At 44.2% G+C, this 19,643-nt stretch overlaps 3 protein-coding genes across 6 annotated transcripts in view; 2 read left to right on the plus strand and 1 right to left on the minus strand.

Annotated features, from left to right (window-relative positions):
• The window catches only part of LOC139579441 (H/ACA ribonucleoprotein complex non-core subunit NAF1-like), a gene marked incomplete in the record, with an annotated part of 46,218 nt that extends 39,025 nt beyond the window's left edge, over positions 1-7,193 (plus strand). For both annotated transcript variants that reach the window (XM_071408111.1, XM_071408112.1), the window contains 1 exon segment: positions 6,516-7,193. In XM_071408111.1, the coding sequence (XP_071264212.1) occupies positions 6,516-6,814 (299 nt within the window).
• A 151-nt stretch (positions 7,194-7,344) lies between these two features.
• Positions 7,345-19,643, plus strand: part of pmm2 (phosphomannomutase 2) — a 16,075-nt gene continuing 3,776 nt past the window's right edge. The window contains exons 1-6 of the mRNA XM_071408123.1: positions 7,345-7,545; positions 8,186-8,297; positions 18,100-18,176; positions 18,289-18,380; positions 19,400-19,499; positions 19,572-19,643. The exon at positions 19,572-19,643 is cut by the window's right edge and continues 1 nt beyond it. Of these exons, the coding sequence (XP_071264224.1) occupies positions 7,474-7,545; positions 8,186-8,297; positions 18,100-18,176; positions 18,289-18,380; positions 19,400-19,499; positions 19,572-19,643 (525 nt within the window). The 5' untranslated portion in view covers positions 7,345-7,473. The remainder of the gene's footprint in view (positions 7,546-8,185; positions 8,298-18,099; positions 18,177-18,288; positions 18,381-19,399; positions 19,500-19,571) is intronic.
• On the minus strand, positions 12,643-16,787 carry LOC139579444 (uncharacterized). 3 transcript variants are annotated; one of them, XM_071408119.1, is made up of 10 exons: positions 15,627-16,784; positions 15,363-15,539; positions 15,211-15,272; positions 15,042-15,128; positions 14,913-14,954; positions 14,671-14,844; positions 14,556-14,591; positions 13,903-14,457; positions 13,510-13,621; positions 12,643-13,415 (listed from the first exon to the last, which is right to left on the minus strand). In XM_071408119.1, exons 1-7 carry the CDS (start codon positions 15,688-15,690, stop codon positions 14,556-14,558), a joined length of 642 nt encoding a protein of 213 aa, XP_071264220.1. In that variant the 5' UTR covers positions 15,691-16,784; the 3' UTR covers positions 12,643-13,415; positions 13,510-13,621; positions 13,903-14,457. The 3 variants fall into 3 exon arrangements, with proteins under 3 accessions (XP_071264220.1, XP_071264219.1, XP_071264218.1); XM_071408118.1 differs by having other exon boundaries at positions 14,556-14,844; positions 15,627-16,786; XM_071408117.1 differs by having other exon boundaries at positions 13,903-14,844; positions 15,627-16,787.

Consider the following 19,643-nt stretch of genomic DNA (forward strand, 5'->3'; position numbering starts at 1 on the left):
CATCACCAGTAGGTTATCTGATGGTGTATTTCTCATCACCAGTAGGTTATCTGATGGGGTGTATTTCTCAACACCAGTAGGTTATCTGATGGTGTATTTCACCTCACCAGTAGGTTATCTGATGGGGTGTATTTCTCAACACCAGTAGGTTATCTGATGGGGTGTATTTCTCAACACCAGTAGGTTATCTGATGGGGTGTATTTCTCATCACCAGTAGGTTATCTGATGGGGTGTATTTCTCAACACCAGTAGGTTATCTGATGGGGTGTATTTCTCAACACCAGTAGGTTATCTGATGGTGTATTTCTCATCACCAGTAGGTTATCTGATGGGGTGTATTTCTCATCACCAGTAGGTTATCTGATGGGGTGTATTTCTCAACACCAGTAGGTTATCTGATGGTGTATTTCTCAACACCAGTAGGTTATCTGATGGTGTATTTCTCAACACCAGTAGGTTATCTGATGGTGTATTTCTCAACACCAGTAGGTTATCTGATGGGGTGTATTTCTCAACACCAGTAGGTTATCTGATTGGGTGTATTTCTCATCACCAGTAGGTTATCTGATGGTGTATTTCTCAACACCAGTAGGTTATCTGATGGGGTGTATTTCTCATCACCAGTAGGTTATCTGATGGGGTGTATTTCTCAACACCAGTAGGTTATCTGATGGGGTGTATTTCTCATCACCAGTAGGTTATCTGATGGGGTGTATTTCTCATCACCAGTAGGTTATCTGATGGTGTATTTCTCAACACCAGTAGGTTATCTGATGGGGTGTATTTCTCATCACCAGTAGGTTATCTGATGGGGTGTATTTCTTAACACCAGTAGGTTATCTGATGGGGTGTATTTCTCATCACCAGTAGGTTATCTGATGGGGTGTATTTCTCAACACCAGTAGGTTATCTGATGGGGTGTATTTCTCAACACCAGTAGGTTATCTGATGGGGTGTATTTCTCATCACCAGTAGGTTATCTGATGGGGTGTATTTCTCATCACCAGTAGGTTATCTGATGGTGTATTTCTCAACACCAGTAGGTTATCTGATGGTGTATTTCTCAACACCAGTAGGTTATCTGATGGTGTATTTCTCAACACCAGTAGGTTATCTGATGGGGTGTATTTCTCATCACCAGTAGGTTATCTGATGGGGTGTATTTCTCATCACCAGTAGGTTATCTGATGGGGTGTATTTCTCATCACCAGTAGGTTATCTGATGGTGTATTTCTCATCACCAGTAGGTTATCTGATGGGGTGTATTTCTCATCACCAGTAGGTTATCTGATGGGGTGTATTTCTCAACACCAGTAGGTTATCTGATGGGGTGTATTTCTCATCACCAGTAGGTTATCTGATGGGGTGTATTTCTCAACACCAGTAGGTTATCTGATGGGGTGTATTTCTCAACACCAGTAGGTTATCTGATGGGGTGTATTTCTCATCACCAGTAGGTTATCTGATGGGGTGTATTTCTCAACACCAGTAGGTTATCTGATGGGGTGTATTTCTCAACACCAGTAGGTTATCTGATGGTGTATTTCTCATCACCAGTAGGTTATCTGATGGGGTGTATTTCTCATCACCAGTAGGTTATCTGATGGGGTGTATTTCTCATTACCAGTAGGTTATCTGATGGGGTGTATTTCTCATCACCAGTAGGTTATCTGATGGGGTGTATTTCTCATCACCAGTAGGTTATCTGATGGGGTGTATTTCTCAACACCAGTAGGTTATCTGATGGGGTGTATTTCTCATCACCAGTAGGTTATCTGATGGGGTGTATTTCACATCACCAGTAGGTTATCTGATGGGGTGTATTTCACATCACCAGTAGGTTATCTGATGGGGTGTATTTCACATCACCAGTAGGTTATCTGATGGTGTATTTCTCATCACCAGTAGGTTATCTGATGGGGTCTATTTCTCAACACCAGTAGGTTATCTGATGGTGTATTTCACCTCACCAGTAGGTTATCTGATGGTGTATTTCTCAACACCAGTAGGTTATCTGATGGGGTGTATTTCTCAACACCAGTAGGTTATCTGATGGTGTATTTCTCATCACCAGTAGGTTATCTGATGGGGTGTATTTCTCATCACCAGTAGGTTATCTGATGGGGTGTATTTCTCAACACCAGTAGGTTATCTGATGGTGTATTTCTCAACACCAGTAGGTTATCTGATGGTGTATTTCTCAACACCAGTAGGTTATCTGATGGGGTGTATTTCTCATCACCAGTAGGTTATCTGATGGGGTGTATTTCTCATCACCAGTAGGTTATCTGATGGGGTGTATTTCTCAACACCAGTAGGTTATCTGATGGTGTATTTCTCAACACCAGTAGGTTATCTGATGGTGTATTTCTCAACACCAGTAGGTTATCTGATGGGGTGTATTTCTCAACACCAGTAGGTTATCTGATGGGGTGTATTTCTCATCACCAGTAGGTTATCTGATGGGGTGTATTTCTCATCACCAGTAGGTTATCTGATGGGGTGTATTTCTCAACACCAGTAGGTTATCTGATGGGGTGTATTTCTCATCACCAGTAGGTTATCTGATGGGGTGTATTTCTCAACACCAGTAGGTTATCTGATGGTGTATTTCTCAACACCAGTAGGTTATCTGATGGGGTGTATTTCTCAACACCAGTAGGTTATCTGATGGTGTATTTCTCATCACCAGTAGGTTATCTGATGGGGTGTATTTCTCAACACCAGTAGGTTATCTGATGGGGTGTATTTCTCATCACCAGTAGGTTATCTGATGGTGTATTTCTCATCACCAGTAGGTTATCTGATGGGGTGTATTTCTCATCACCAGTAGGTTATCTGATGGGGTGTATTTCTCAACACCAGTAGGTTATCTGATGGGGTGTATTTCTCAACACCAGTAGGTTATCTGATGGGTGTATTTCTCATCACCAGTAGGTTATCTGATGGGGTGTATTTCACATCACCAGTAGGTTATCTGATGGGTGTATTTCTCATCACCAGTAGGTTATCTGATGGTGTATTTCTCATCACCAGTAGGTTATCTGATGGTGTATTTCTCATCACCAGTAGGTTATCTGATGGGGTGTATTTCTCATCACCAGTAGGTTATCTGATGGGGTGTATTTCTCAACACCAGTAGGTTATCTGATGGTGTATTTCTCATCACCAGTAGGTTATCTGATGGGGTGTATTTCTTATCACCAGTAGGTTATCTGATGGGGTGTATTTCTCAACACCAGTAGGTTATCTGATGGTGTATTTTTCAACACCAGTAGGTTATCTGATGGTGTATTTCTCAACACCAGTAGGTTATCTGATGGTGTATTTCTCAACACCAGTAGGTTATCTGATGGTGTATTTCTCAACACCAGTAGGTTATCTGATGGGGTGTATTTCTCATCACCAGTAGGTTATCTGATGGGGTGTATTTCTCATCACCAGTAGGTTATCTGATGGTGTATTTCTCAACACCAGTAGGTTATCTGATGGGGTGTATTTCTCATCACCAGTAGGTTATCTGATGGGGTGTATTTCTTAACACCAGTAGGTTATCTGATGGGGTGTATTTCTCATCACCAGTAGGTTATCTGATGGGGTGTATTTCTCAACACCAGTAGGTTATCTGATGGGGTGTATTTCTCAACACCAGTAGGTTATCTGATGGGGTGTATTTCTCATCACCAGTAGGTTATCTGATGGGGTGTATTTCTCATCACCAGTAGGTTATCTGATGGGGTGTATTTCTCATCACCAGTAGTTTATCTGATGGGGTGTATTTCTCATCACCAGTAGGTTATCTGATGGGGTGTATTTCACATCACCAGTAGGTTATCTGATGGTGTATTTCTCATCACCAGTAGGTTATCTGATGGTGTATTTCTCATCACCAGTAGGTTATCTGATGGGGTGTATTTCACCTCACCAGTAGGTTATCTGATGGGGTGTATTTCTCAACACCAGTAGGTTATCTGATGGTGTATTTCACCTCACCAGTAGGTTATCTGATGGGGTGTATTTCTCAACACCAGTAGGTTATCTGATGGGGTGTATTTCTCAACACCAGTAGGTTATCTGATGGGGTGTATTTCTCAACACCAGTAGGTTATCTGATGGGGTGTATTTCTCAACACCAGTAGGTTATCTGATGGTGTATTTCTCATCACCAGTAGGTTATCTGATGGGGTGTATTTCTCATCACCAGTAGGTTATCTGATGGGGTGTATTTCTCATTACCAGTAGGTTATCTGATAGGGTGTATTTCTCGATGCCAGTAGGTGTATCTGATGGGCTGCATCACTCAAGTAGGTTATCTGATGGGGTGTATTTCTCATCACCAGTAGGTTATCTGATGGGGTGTATTTCTCATCACCAGTAGGTTATCTGATGGTGTATTTCTCAACACCAGTAGGTTATCTGATGGGGTGTATTTCTCATCACCAGTAGGTTATCTGATGGGGTGTATTTCTCATCACCAGTAGGTTATCTGATGGGGTGTATTTCTCATCACCAGTAGGTTATCTGATGGGGTGTATTTCTCAACACCAGTAGGTTATCTGATGGGGTGTATTTCTCATCACCAGTAGGTTATCTGATGGGGTGTATTTCTCATCACCAGTAGGTTATCTGATGGGGTGTATTTCTCATCACCAGTAGGTTATCTGATGGGGTGTATTTCTCAACACCAGTAGGTTATCTGATGGGGTGTATTTCTCATCACCAGTAGGTTCTCTGATGGGGTGTATTTCTCATCACCAGTAGGTTATCTGATGGGGTGTATTTCTCATCACCAGTAGGTTATCTGATGGTGTATTTCTCAACACCAGCAGGTTATCTGATGGGGTGTATTTCTCAACAACCTATAGGCCTACTGGTATCTGATCATAGATAACTATGTTGCTAATTTCCACATGACCTGACCTAGCAGACTATGATGCTAATTTCCACATGGCTTGACCTAGCAAACGATCGTGCTAATTTCCACATGTCTTGACCTAGCAAACTGTGATGCTAATTTCCACATGGCTTGACCTAGCAAACGATGGTGCTAATTTCCACATGGCTTGACCTAGCAAACTATGATGCTAATTTCCACATGGCTTGACCTAGCAAACTATGGTGCTAATTTTCACATGGCTTGACCTAGCAAACGATGGTGCTAATTTCTACATGGCCTCACCTAGCAAACGATGGTGCTAATTTCCACATGGCTTGACCTAGCAAACGATGATGCTAATTTCCACATGGCTTGACCTAGCAAACGATGGTGCTAATTTCCACATGGCTTGACCTAGCAAACGATGGTGCTAATTTCCACATGGCTTGACCTAGCAAACGATGGTGCTAATTTCCACATGGCTTGACCTAGCAAACGATGGTGCTAATTTCCACATGGCTTGACCTAGCAAACTATGATGCTAATTTCCACATGGCTTGACCTAGCAAACGATGGTGCTAATTTCCACATGGCTTGACCTAGCAAACGATGGTGCTAATTTCCACATGGCTTGACCTAGCAAACTATGGTACTAATTTCCACATGGCTTGACCTAGCAAACTATGGTGCTAATTTCCACATGGCTTGACCTAGCAAACTATGATGCTAATTTCCACATGGCTTGACCTAGCGACTCAGAAATACGTTTGAAATATAGCTCTCCATTTCATCTTTTCAACAAACAATTGTTCATATGTAGCATACTTTCACCTCCGATAAAATACACACGTTCACCTCAATGTTTTGAGATGCTGACATGAATTTAGCAGGTGGGTTACCTCTGGGTGATCTCTTGCGAAGTCGTCCCACATTTGAATCCCCAAATGATTGGGCTATACAACACTCTCTAGATTGGGAGTGACACCAACATGTGGAACCCCCTGCCCCAGTCTCCCCTATTCAGTTATTAGACTGGGCATTGGGCTATACAGCACTCTCTAGATTGGGAGTGGAACCCCCTGCCCCAGTCTCCCCTATTCAGTTATTAGACTGGGCATTGGGCTGTTTCATCCTGCATGTTGTAAGAAATACAAATTGGGACATTTCAATACATAGTGAATACACAGGACAGGCAGAGAGATGAGGAGGAGAGAGGACACAGTGATGAAGAATCAGTACACAGGACAGGCAGAGAGATGAGGAGAGGACACAGTGATGAAGAATCAGTACATAGTGAATACACAGGACAGGCAGAGAGATGAGGAGGAGGAGAGAGGACACAGTGATGAAGAATCAGTACACAGGACAGGCAGAGAGATGAGGAGAGGACACAGTGATGAAGAATCAGTACATAGTGAATACACAGGACAGACAGAGAGAGGAGGAGGAGGAGGACACGGTGATGAAGAGTGAATACACAGCTGTTGACCACCATTCTGACTAAATTACTAGTTGAGCCATGGGGGGGGGGTTTAGTGATTAGTTGGTTCAGGTTGTGATGGTTGTTGGCTGTATCATTTGAGCTTTAACCCCTCTGTGTGTGTGTGTGTGCGCGCCCTCATTCTCTTTCTCTTCCAGACAGAGATTCCGTCACCAGACCACAGATGTCCCAGAGGCCTTTGCAACAGAGTCGTCCACCCCGCCGTGACAACTGGGGTCCCCCACCCCGATACGAAGGGGCTCCATACTACCCACACCAGCCCCACTACCCCTACCCTCCCCCCTACCAGCCCCAGTCCTTCCCCCTCTACCCTCCCCCTCCTCCCCCCCACATGTCCTTCCCCTGGTCCCCTCCCCCCTCTCACCCCTACCACAACCTCCCCTTCTCTCACCTCCCCCCTCCTCCCCCACCGCCCACTGGCCCCTATCCTCAGTGAGGACACACACACACACACACACCTAGTGACTGTACACTTTGCCTCCTAGACACTCATCAGCGTTGTTTGACCAAATCAACACATTAAAGTGTATTTTTACTGTCTGCATTTCATGTCTGTTTTAATAGTGTCTGTCCTTAAATCCCCGGTAGTGGGGACTATTGTAGTGATGATGATAACAGCTCTCTACAGTTTAATTAACTATTATGATCCTGTTCTGGTCCATAACCTCATCATGTACCTTCCTCTGAAGGCTATATTTGTATGTATTATGGATCCCCATTAGTACCTGGTTAAATAAAAAACGAACTGGTGCAAAACCTTATGAAACTTGTACACAGCTGGACTCTGGTGACAAATAAAATAAACTATTAAATTCTCTGTTGGTCAATAATTCAGTATTTAATGTTCAGGCTAATAACTAAATATTTGGCGTTCCCCCAACGTACAAGACCAGCGAATTCAACGTTACAAAGCCACGCCCACCGTGCGCTGTGATTGGACAAAGGGACTGTACTTCCGTATACACAAAGCACAGATGACGTTGCAGTCCGTCCACTAGTCTCTTCCGCCTTCATATCAGGTGTCCATCCTCTGTGTCCCATGACGGCGAATAACTAATCCTCCAACACCGTCTGGCGTCATTTACTACGGACAAGATGAGTGAAGCTGTCGACACCACGACGCTGTGTCTCTTCGATGTGGACGGGACGCTGACTGCCGCCCGGCAGGTAAGTAGACCAACGATGGTTCCTACGGTACTGCTAACGATAGATCCCCTTCTATAGTCCAATAAACTAACAGACAGGTAACCCAACGTTAACGTTAGTTCACACCTACCAGCAATTTGTCCAATATAAACTCGTTTTCTTTGCGAAACGTTTTCCGTTTGGAGTAAACTGTTTCTGTTGCAAAACGGCGTAATGAATAGAACCGTGTTCACTAACCCTGAATAACTCAGACAGGTAAAACGGGGTAATGAACCGTGTTCACTAACCCTGAATAACTCAGACAGGTAAAACAGGGTAATGAACCGGGTTCACTAACCCTGAATAACTCATAGACAGGTAAAACAGGGTAATGAACCGTGTTCACTAACCCTGAATAACTCAGACAGGTAAAACAGGGTAATGAACCGTGTTCACTAACCCTGAATAACTCAGACAGGTAAAACAGGGTAATGAACCGTGTTCACTAACCCTGAATAACTCATAGACAGGTGAGATGCTATGTTAGTTCCCACTCCAGACAATAGACAGAGTGTTTAGCTATGTCAGTCTGTCACCAGGTGAATGTACTGTATCCGTGGTAGCGGCAGGACTGTGTGTGATTGGTTGTTGTAGCACAGTGAGGTGTATCGGTGTGTTTCAGAGGGTGACTCCCGGGATGGACGACTTTCTGCAGCGTCTGCGGCGGCGTGTTCGAGTCGGCGTGGTGGGGGGGTCGGACTTCGTCAAGATCAAAGAACAACTGGGAGATGATGGTGTGTGTCTGGGGGGGGGTTAAGGTGTGTCTGGGAGGGGGGGGGTTAAGGTGTGTCTGGGAGGGAGGGGGGGGGGGTTAAGGTGTGTCTGGGAGGGAGGGAGGGAGGGGGTTAAGGTGTGTCTGGGAGGGAGGGAGGGAGGGAGGGGGTTAAGGTGTGTCTGGGAGGGAGGGGGGGGTTAAGGTGTGTCTGGGAGGGAGGGGGGGGTTAAGGTGTGTCTGGGAGGGAGGGGGGGGTTAAGGTGTGTCTGGGAGGGAGGGGGGGGTTAAGGTGTGTCTGGGAGGGGGGGGGTTAGGTTGTGCCCCCTGAACATAGACAGGTTCCACACTGAAAATATACCAAAACATGACTTTGATAAAGACGCATTTTAATCCGAATCATTAAGCCTTAGGTTGGAGTCATTCAAACTCATTTTTCAACCACTCCACACATTTCTTGTTAACAAACTATAGTTTTGGCAAGTCGGTTAGGACATCTACGTTGTACATGACACAAGTACTTTTTCCAACAATTGTTTACAGACAGATTATTTCACTTATCATTCACTGTATCACAATTCCAGTGGGTCAGAAGTTTACATACACTAAGTTGACTGTGCCTTTAAACAGCTTGGAAAATCCCAGAAAATGTCATGGCTTTAGAAGCTTCTGATAGGCTAATTGACATCATTTGAGTCAATTGGAGGTGTACCTGTGGATGTATTTCAAGGCCTATCTTCAAACTCAGTGCCTCTTTGCTTGACATCATGGGGAAATCAGCCAAGACCTCAGAAATAGATTGTAGACCTCCACAAGTCTGGTTCATCCTTGGGAGCAATTTCCACACGCCTGAAGGTACCACGTTCATCTGTACAAACAATAGTACGCAAGTATAAACACCATGGGACCACGCAGCCGTCATACCGCTCAGGAAGGAGACGCGTTCTGTCTCCTAGAGATGAATGTACTTTGGTGCGAAAAGTGCAAATCAATCCCAGAACAACAGCAAAGGACCTTTGTGAAGATGCTGGAGGAAACGGGTACAAAAGTATCTATATCCACAGTAAAACGAGTCTTATATCGGCATAACCTGAAAGGCCGCTCAGCAAGGAAGAAGCCACTGCTCTAAAACCGCCATAAAAAAGCCAGACTACGGTTTGCAACTACAGATGGGGACAAAGATCGTACTTTTTGGAGAAATGTCCTCTGGTCTGATGAAACAAAAATAGAACTGTTTGGCCATAATGACCATCGTTATGTTTGGAGGGAAAAGGGGGAGGCTTGCAAGCCGAAGAACACCATCCCAACCGTGAAGCACGGGGGTGGCAGCATCATGTGGGTGCTTTGCTGCAGGAGGGACTGGTGCACTTCACAAAATAGATGGCATCATAAGGGAGGAAAATTATGTGGATATATTGAAGCAACATCTCAAGACATCAGTCAGGAAGTTGAAGCTTGGTCGCAAATGGGTCTTCCAAATGGACAATGACCCAAAGCATACTTCCAAACAGGGCGTCAAGGTATTAGAGTGGCCATCACAAAGCCCTGACCTCAATCCTGTAGAAAGTTTGTGGGCAGAACTGAAAAAGCGTGTGCGAGCAAAGAGTCCTACAAACCTGACTCAGTTACACCAGCTCTGTCAGGAGGAATGAGCCAAAATTCACCCAACTTATTGTGGGAAGCTTGTGGAAGGCTACCTGAAACGTTTGACCCAAGTTAAACAATTTAAAGGCAATGCTCCCAAATACTAATTGAGTTTATGTAAACTTCTGACCCACTGGGAATGTGATGAAAGAAATAAAAGCTGAAATAAATCATTCTCTCTACTATTATTCTGACATTTCACAGTCTTCAAATAAAGTGGTGATCCTAACTGACCTAAGACAGGGAATTTTTACTTGGATTAAATATCAGGAATTGTGAAAAACTGAGTATAAATATATTTGGCTAAGGTAAACTTCTGACTTCAACTGTATTATGCAACGTTGTGTTGCTGTTGTAGATAAATAAGCACATGGTTTTTCCAGGCCTTGTGTTCTAAAAATAGTAAAACATTTTCCATTACTAGTAAAAAGAATAATGCAGTACTGGAACAGTCCAACTAGGTCAAATACCCAAGTACATAGTCTGGTATACTGTCAAATACCCAAGTACGTAGTCTGGTATACTGTCAAATACCCAAGTACGTAGTCTGATATACTGTCAAATACCCAAGTACATAGTCTGATATACTGTCAAATACCCAAGTACATAGTCTGATATACTGTCAAATACCCAAGTACATAGTCTGATATACTGTCAAATACCCAAGTACATACAGTGAGGGAAAAAAGTATTTGATCCCCTGCTGATTTTGTACGTTTGCCCACTGACAAAGAAATGATCAGTCTATAATTTTAATGGTAGGTTTATTTGAACAGTGAGAGACAGAATAACAACAAAAATATCCAGAAAAACGCATATCAAAAATGTTATAAATTGATTTGCATTTTAATGAGGGAAATAAGTATTTGACCCCCTCTCAATCAGAAAGATTTCTGGCTCCCAGGTGTCTTTCATACAGGTAACGAGCTGAGATTAGGAGCACACTCTTAAAGGGAGTGCTCCTAATCTCAGTTTCTTACCTGTATAAAAGATACCTGTCCACAGAAGCAATCAATCAATCAGATTCCAAACTCTCCACCATGGCCAAGACCAAAGAGCTCTCCAAGGATGTCAGGGACAAGATTGTAGACCTACACAAGGCTGGAATGGGCTACAAGACCATCGCCAAGCAGCTTGGTGAGAAGGTGACAACAGTTTCTGCGATTATTCGCAAATGGAAGAAACACAAAAGAACTGTCAATCTCCCTCAGCCTGGGGCTCGATGCAAGATCTCACCTCGTGGAGTTGCAATGATCATGAGAACGGTGAGGAATCAGCCCAGAACTACACAGGAGGATATTGTCAATGATCTCAAGGCAGCTGGGACCATAGTCATCAAGAAAACAATTGGTAACACACTACGCCGTGAAGGACTGAAATCCTGCAGCGTCCGCAAGGTCCCCCTGCTCAAGAAAGCACATATACATGCCCGTCTGAAGTTTGCCAATGAACATCTGAATGATTCAGAGGACAACTGGGTGAACGTGTTGTGGTCAGATGAGACCAAAATGGAGTTCTTTGGCATCAACTCAACTTGCCGTGTTTGGAAGAGGAGGAATGCTGCCTATGACCCCAAGAACACCATCCCCACCGTCAAACATGGAGATGGAAACATTATGCTTTGGGGGTGTTTTTCTGCTTAGGGGACAGGACAACTTCACCGCATCAAAGGGACGATGGACGGGGCCATGTACCGTCAAATCTTGGGTGAAAACCTCCTTCCCTCAGCCAGGGTATTGAAAATGGGTCGTGGATGGTTACTCCAGCATGACAATGACCCAAAACACACGGCCAAGGCAACAAAGGAGTGGCTCAAGAAGAAGCACATTAAGGTCCCGGAGTGGCCTAGCCAGTCTCCAGACCTTAATCCCATAAAAAATCTGTGGAGGGAGCTGAAGGTTCGAGTTGCCAAACGTCAGCCTCGAAACATTAATGACTTGAAGAAGATCTGCAAAGAGGAGTGGGACAAAATCCCTCCTGAGATGTGTGCAAACCTGGGGCCTGTTGCACAAAACTAGGATAAGGGATTAAGCCAGGATATCTTGGTGATCCTGGCTCAATTGATCCGTAATCCGGTTGCACTAAAGATGGATAGGGGGCAGGAGGATATGTTATGGTATAAATTACCATGGAGATTTATTCTGTGGAGCTAGCCTGCTCCAGACCAGGCTAAATTCCAGGATCTATTTAATCTCATCCCTAATGTCAGTCAGCAGTCACCACAAATGGAAACCAATAGTTATTTCACTGCTCACTATACATTGTTATCACATATAACTAGACCCACTGTTATTATTTAAACGTTTGTGATCATTAATTTCAATGATTTTGGATAAAAAATGATTTTTAGATGATGTTGCTATCATTAGATAATTTACAGTTTCCCATAGACTATAAGGCTATATATAAAATGATAGAATATTAGGGCCACAGAGGGGGAAAAAACACAAGTCATAATATTGTAACCAGTTGTTTTAAAGGAGGACAGTTGTTAAAATGACAGATGTGGGGCATTTCGTGAAATTGTACTTCAGTATGGTTTCATAAACAAAGACATGCTGATGTGCCAGAATATTAAGTATCACATTGTCATAAGTATCAAAACTGTAAAAACAATATGTAGCTTTTCTGCAGAAAGAACCAGCCTCATAAATTTATGACTTTATCCTTTTTCTTCAGTGTGGCCCTAGTACTCTGTCATATAAACAAATACACATTCCATATGAATATAAAAACACAATGTGTAACATTATGTTCCTTTATTGAATAAGGACAAAACAAAGCAGGTAAACCATCAGCTCCTTTCGAAACTGAAGTCACAGTGACTCTACAAGATGGAAAGCACAGAATCCAAGCATATTATACAAAATGATACATACACATTCAAAGGTCTGTATATAACACACCCTGCATGTCTGCACACTAAAATAAATGCAGGACAAATCCATACACATCAACTGAACAGACAAATGAATGGATGCAGTAGCCTCCCTGCAGCCTTGTATTACACACAGTATACCGCACAAACATCATAAGAGGCCAAATTCGTCAAAAAACGAACCCAAAAAAACCCAAATTCCTCTGCCACCGCAGGACATATTTAACCAAAATTGAAAGCACACATACTAACTAAAATAATTCAACACATATTGGTCCCTCAGCAGCCGACCACTGTCGTCATCAGGGAAGATTGCCGGATTGTCCCAGTCCATGGCTGGTGGCACTCTGGGGGCCCTCTCCTTCCTCAGGCAGGCCACATTGTGGAGGACAGCACAAGCCACAGTAATATCACATGCCCTAACAGGGCTGACCCTTAATTTGTGAAGGCAGTGAAAGCGTGCCTTCAGGAGGCCAAAGGTCATTTCAACTCTGGCCCTGGTCCTGGCATGGGCATGGTTGTAGGCCTGCTGTGCTTCCTGGGGGTCTGTGAAAGGTGTCAGGAGAAAAGGCTGGCAGCCATACCCCCTGTCTCCCAGCAACACACCAGAGAATTCACCTGTCAACACAAAATCTCATCATTACTACCTCATAAACACAGTGATATTCTTGACACAGCCATGATGGTTATAAATAGGGGTTGTGTGGCTTACCTTGTGATAGGCACTGATAGATTTCAGAGGCCCGAAAGATTCTGGAGTCATGGACTGAGCCAGGCCATTTTGCCACAACATTGCTGATCACACAGTCAGCATTGCAGACCATCTGAAATCATAAGATGAGGAATATTACACCAATCAATGCACATCACTGGCAATGCAGAGTGTTCGTCAATGGACAATATCAAAAAGTTATGTTCACCTGAACATTAATGCTGTGAAAGGATTTCCTATTCACAAAATCGGCCTCATGGGCACCTGAGGGGGCTTTTATCCTTATGTGTGTGCAGTCCACTGCACCAATGACATTGGGGAAACCTGTCACACAAAGTAATGAGTATCCTACTATGTGTTAACAGTTGTCCTGTAATTTGTAGATCCTCTTACCTGCAATCCTATAGAACTCCTCTTTGATGTCACAGAGTCTTCTGTGGCCAGGGAAGGAGATGAAGACATCTGCTAATGCTTTGATAGCCAGACACACACTCCTTATTGTGCGGCAAATTGTGGCCTTGTTCAGCTGTTCTGCATCCCCCACTGAGTACAGGAAGGCTCCACTAGCAAAAAAGCGCAAGGCCACACAAACCATTTGCTCCACACTCAGTGCATGGCTCCGTGCAGTGCGGTGCTTAATCCTGGGACCCAGTAGTCTGCATAGATACCTGATGCCATCTGCAGAAAACCTGTATCTTTCATATAGATGGTCATCAGGGAAGGCCAGTGGGTCCAACCGGTCCCTGAAGACCCTTTCTCGCCTGAAGGCTCTCCTCAGCACAAGTGCTTCTTCATCCACCACATCTCGCACGAATGGGCATGCCATTGTCAGAGCAGAAAGGAACACACAATTTTGGCCCTTCATATAGGCTAGTGGCCACACCTGGTGCTGGGGGGGTGGGCAAAAGAGGGCGATGCCTTATAACGATGACTTGGTTGTACTGATTGCTGGGAAAATAAAAAAAACCTTAGAAAGATGCCACCGTCCTGTGTGCTCACAATAAGAGCTCATATGTCATGGCTCACTTGACTTTACGAGAATATACCTAATTTTTATTTTGAGCTGTGTCATCTTCTTGGAGCTGGGGGAGGAAAGAAAAATAATGATTAATACATTTGTGTTACAGTTAGCATACAGTGTACATTGAAGGCATATCTCACCTCCCTCTCAAGTTTTTTTATTTCAAGGTCCAGTTTCCTAATTGTCCTCTTTTTTATTTCGGACTCCAGTGCAAGATTTTCCATCTTTTTCTTCTTGTACTGAATGTCTATGTCTGCCAGTTCTATTTGGCGCCGGAGGTGGTTGCCATACAACTTTCTGATAGCTTGTGAGCTCTGTGAACACAATACAATTAGCGCAGCTGGAATTTGGCAGGATGTGGTGTCCTTTTATTAATACGCACTATGTTGCCAGGCTGGTTTTCCCACTGTATAGCATCTGGGTCCTGTAAAAGAAATTAGATTTTTTGATTTTGATGAGGACTCCTCACCATTGTAGAGTAAATAGTACTTTCACAGTCTTAACATGATACCTCATGCCTTCTGGAATCCAGAGAGATGGTCTCCTCCTCATCATCGTCTCCATCATGTGCTGTTGCTGCTGCACTGGGGCCTTCACCCTATCACATTTAATCGGATTCATATTGAAGCTAGTAGACAAGACATGCCAGGCCTACAGTATGCCTTTGATGGAGTACTCACTGGATCAGCATCGTCTGGTGCTTGTGCTGGTGGCTCTAACAGGAACACAGTGCTGCCAGACACTGCAAGGCAATAGGTAAACCAAAGTCAGACAGTCCAAATTGATTCAATATGAATGTGGTTGTATCCCATGTAGAGATGGAAGGACATACCTTGAATGAAGCGGGTGGCATCTTGGGAGGAACCTATGCTCGTCTCTTTCCCCCCAGGGATCCTCTCTAAGACGGGCCTGCCTTTATTTAGCTCCAAGGCCATGTCCTCTGCTGGGGTAAGGTCAGCCTTTGGTGACCCACCACCCGTGCCTTGTCTGTGGGTATTCTTTTTCACTGCTAAAACAGTACAGACAATGTGTGAGCAGGCACCTTCTGGGTACAATATATGCTTGTGCTTTGTTAAATATTAGTCAAGGACCATACCATTCTGCAGAATGTTCTTGTATTTGATTTTGACCTGCTGCCATGTCCGTTTTGGCCCGTTCATGTTTAATCTACACACACACACACACACACACACACACACACACACACACACACACACACACACACACACACACACACATTTAATGGAGTCACACTGCAAAAAATTACTTGGTATTTTTGTCTTGTTTTCAGTAAAAATATCAAAAAATTTATCATAGCTTTATACAGTGTGATGGAGTTACTTTACACAATTTCACTCATATCTGCAGTGCATTTCAATTAAAAATTTAACCGTTTCATAATTACAGTACAACTGCATTTTTGGAGATGTGAATTAAATATTTGAATTGTAATTGTGATGTTTCAGCGGAGCGGTGAGTGTGTAATTGTGCACTACTTACGCATTCAGGCGGTCTGCAATACTTTGCCACGCTTTTTCTCTTTGCTTTATCACTGTGGCGGTGTTGCCTTTCTTCTTAATTATATCTTTTACCTCCTCGTATGCCTCCATGAGGATTTGTGCTTCCGACGGGGAAAAGTACGCGGCTCTAGTTGCCATGGTAAATCAGTTAATCTGTGATCTGTGGCGGGGTCTATTTGAGTGAGCCGTGAGCGCGCACCTATCCAGGATTGGTTTCACCTGGCTTAATGAATCCGTGTCTGCTCATCCTGGCTTGGTCTTTGTGCAACCAATTAAGCCTGGACGCACATGTTTTGGCTTCATTGAGCTCAGCTGAGTCATTTATCCCGGATGTCTTAATTCTACTTTTGTGCAACAGGCCCCTGGTGGCCAACTACAAGAAACGTCTGACCTCTGTGATTGTCAACAAGGGTTTTTCCACCAAGTACTAAGTCATGTTTTGCAGAGGGGTCAAATACTTATTTCCCTCATTAAAATGCAAATCAATTCATAACATATTTGACATGCGTTTTTCTGGATTTTTTTGTTGATATTCTGTCTCTCACTGTTCAAATAAACCTACCATTAAAATTATAGACTGATCATTTCTTTGTCAGTGGGCAAACGTACAAAATCAGCAGGGGATCAAATACTTTTTTCCCTCACTGTAGTCTGATATACTGTCAAATACCCAAGTACATAGTCTGATATACTGTCAAATACCCAAGTACATAGTCTGATATACTGTCAAATACCCAAGTACATAGTCTGATATACTGTAAACATGGCTGGAATGCTGTTCAACTAGCCAGTTTACTCCTCCAATCAGGCCTTTATGGTAGAGTGGCCAGACAGAAGCCACTCCTCAGTAAAAGGCACATGACAGCCCGCTTGGAGTTTGACAAAAGGCACCTAAAGACTCTCAAACCATGAGAAACGAGATTCTCTGGTGTGATGAAACCAAGATTGAACTCTTTGGCCTGAATGCCAAGCACCACGTCTGGAGGAAACCTGGCACCATCCCCACGGTGAAGCATGGTGGTGGCACCATCCCCACGGTGAAGCATGGTGGTGGCAGCATCCCCACGGTGAAGCATGGTGGTGGCAGCATCATACTGTGAGGATGTTTTTCAGCTGCAGGTACTGGTAGACTAGTCAGGATCGAGGGAAAGATGAACGTAGCAAAGTACAGAGAAAACCTGCTCCAGCGCGCTCAGAACCTCAGACTGGGGTTAAGGTTCACCTTCCAATAGGACAACGACCCTAAGCACACAGCCAAGACAACGCAGGAATGGCTTCGTGACAAGTCTCTGAATGTCCTTGAGTGGCCCAGCCAGAGCCCAGCCTTGAACACGATTGAACATCTCTGGAGAGACCTGAAAATAGCTGTGCAGCGACGCTCCCCATTCAACCTGACAGAGCTTGAGAGGATCTGCAGAGAAGAATGGGAGAAACTCCCCAAATACATGTGTGCCAAGCTTGTAGCGTCAGACCCAAGAAGACTCAAGGCTGTAATCGCTGCAAAAGGTGCTTCAACAAAGTACTGAGTAAAGGGTCTGAATACTTATGTAAATGTGATAGTTTTTTATGTGGAAAAAGTCAAGGGGACTGAATACTTTCCGAATGCCCTGTATTATTACTGTTTCAGCATTCAGGACCCAAACTAACCCGTTTATCATAAATATAAATAAATATAATATATATTCTGCTCTGCAGAATCACTGATCAACCAATAACGTGTGTGTGTGTGTGTGAGAGAGTCAACTGATCCGTCAGGTTGTATTTAGCTGCTCTGACCTTCTCAGCTCTTCTCTGTAAAGGTCGTGACACACACACACACACACACACACACACACACACACACACACACACACACACAGACACACGCACACACAGACACACGCACACACACACACTAAAACATCATTGATCTTTACTGCATGAATGAGTCCGTCACAACGGGTGAGTTTTAGTTAGTCAATAGTTTACTACATTAAATAGTTTACCGCAACACACACACACACACACACACACACACAGTGTACTGATATATGTATTTGTGTGTCGTAGTGTTGGAGAAGGTGGACTACCTGTTTGCTGAAAACGGACTGGTGGCCTATCAGAACGGACAGCTGGTAGCAGTACAGGTAAGACCTGACCTCTAACCTTTGATGCTCCCACGTGGTTTATTGACCAAGATGGACATGTTGTAGTCACTGGTTGTTTCAGAGGATCCAGGGCTGTGATTGGTTGTTTCAGAGTATCCAGGCGTACATGGGGGAGGATCTTCTTCAAGACTTCATCAACTTCTGTCTCAACTACCTGGCCAAGATTACACTACCCAGGAAGAGGTACACACTCTCTCTCTCTCACACCATCTCTGTCTGTCTCAACTACCTGGCCAAGATTACACTACCCAGGAAGAGGTACACACTGTCTCTCTCTCTCTCTCTCTCTCACACACCATCTCTGTCTGTCTCAACTACCTGGCCAAGATTACACTACCCAGGAAGAGGTACACACTGTCTCTCTCTCTCTCACACACCATCTCTGTCTGTCTCAACTACCTGGCCAAGATTACACTACCCAGGAAGAGGTTACACACTGTCCCTCTCTCTCTCTCTCTCTCTCACACCATCTCTGTCTGTCTCAACTACCTGGCCAAGATTACACTACCCAGGAAGAGGTACACACTGTCTCTCTCACACTCACACCATCTCTGTCTGTCTCAACTACCTGGCCAAGATTACACTACCCAGGAAGAGGTACACACTGTCTCTCTCTCTCACACCATCTCTGTCTGTCTCAACTACCTGGCCAAGATTACACTACCCAGGAAGAGGTACACACTGTCTCTCTCTCTCACACCATCTCTGTCTGTCTCAACTACCTGGCCAAGATTACACTACCCAGGAAGAGGTACACACTGTCTTTCTCTCTCACACCATCTCTGTCTGTCTCAACTACCTGGCCAAGATTACACTACCCAGGAAGAGGTACACACTGTCTCTCTCACACCATCTCTGTCTGTCTCAACTACCTGGCCAAGATTACACTACCCAGGAAGAGGTTACACACTGTCCCTCTCTCTCTCTCTCTCTCTCTCACACCATCTCTGTCTGTCTCAACTACCTGGCCAAGATTACACTACCCAGGAAGAGGTACACACTGTCTCTCTCTCTCACACCATCTCTGTCTGTCTCAACTACCTGGCCAAGATTACACTACCCAGGAAGAGGTACACACTGTCTCTCTCTCTCTCACACACCATCTCTGTCTGTCTCAACTACCTGGCCAAGATTACACTACCCAGGAAGAGGTACACACTGTCTCTCTCACACTCACCCCACCTCTGTCTGTGTCTCCTCAGGGGGACGTTTATAGAGTTCCGTAATGGAATGTTGAACGTGTCACCTGTCGGGCGGAGCTGCAGTCAGGAGGAGAGGATAGAGTTCTACCAGCTGGACCAAGTATGGAGGGAGGATGTCTGTCTGTCAGTCTGTGTCCTTAGCTCACTTTGATTGACAGCTGTCTCTCAACAGAAAGAACGAATCAGAGAGAAGTTTGTTGCCGTTCTTCAGGAGGAGTTTAAAGGCAAAGGACTGACCTTCTCA

Source organism: Salvelinus alpinus, chromosome 6, assembly GCF_045679555.1.
Source record: "Salvelinus alpinus chromosome 6, SLU_Salpinus.1, whole genome shotgun sequence".
NCBI lineage: Eukaryota > Metazoa > Chordata > Actinopteri > Salmoniformes > Salmonidae > Salvelinus > Salvelinus alpinus.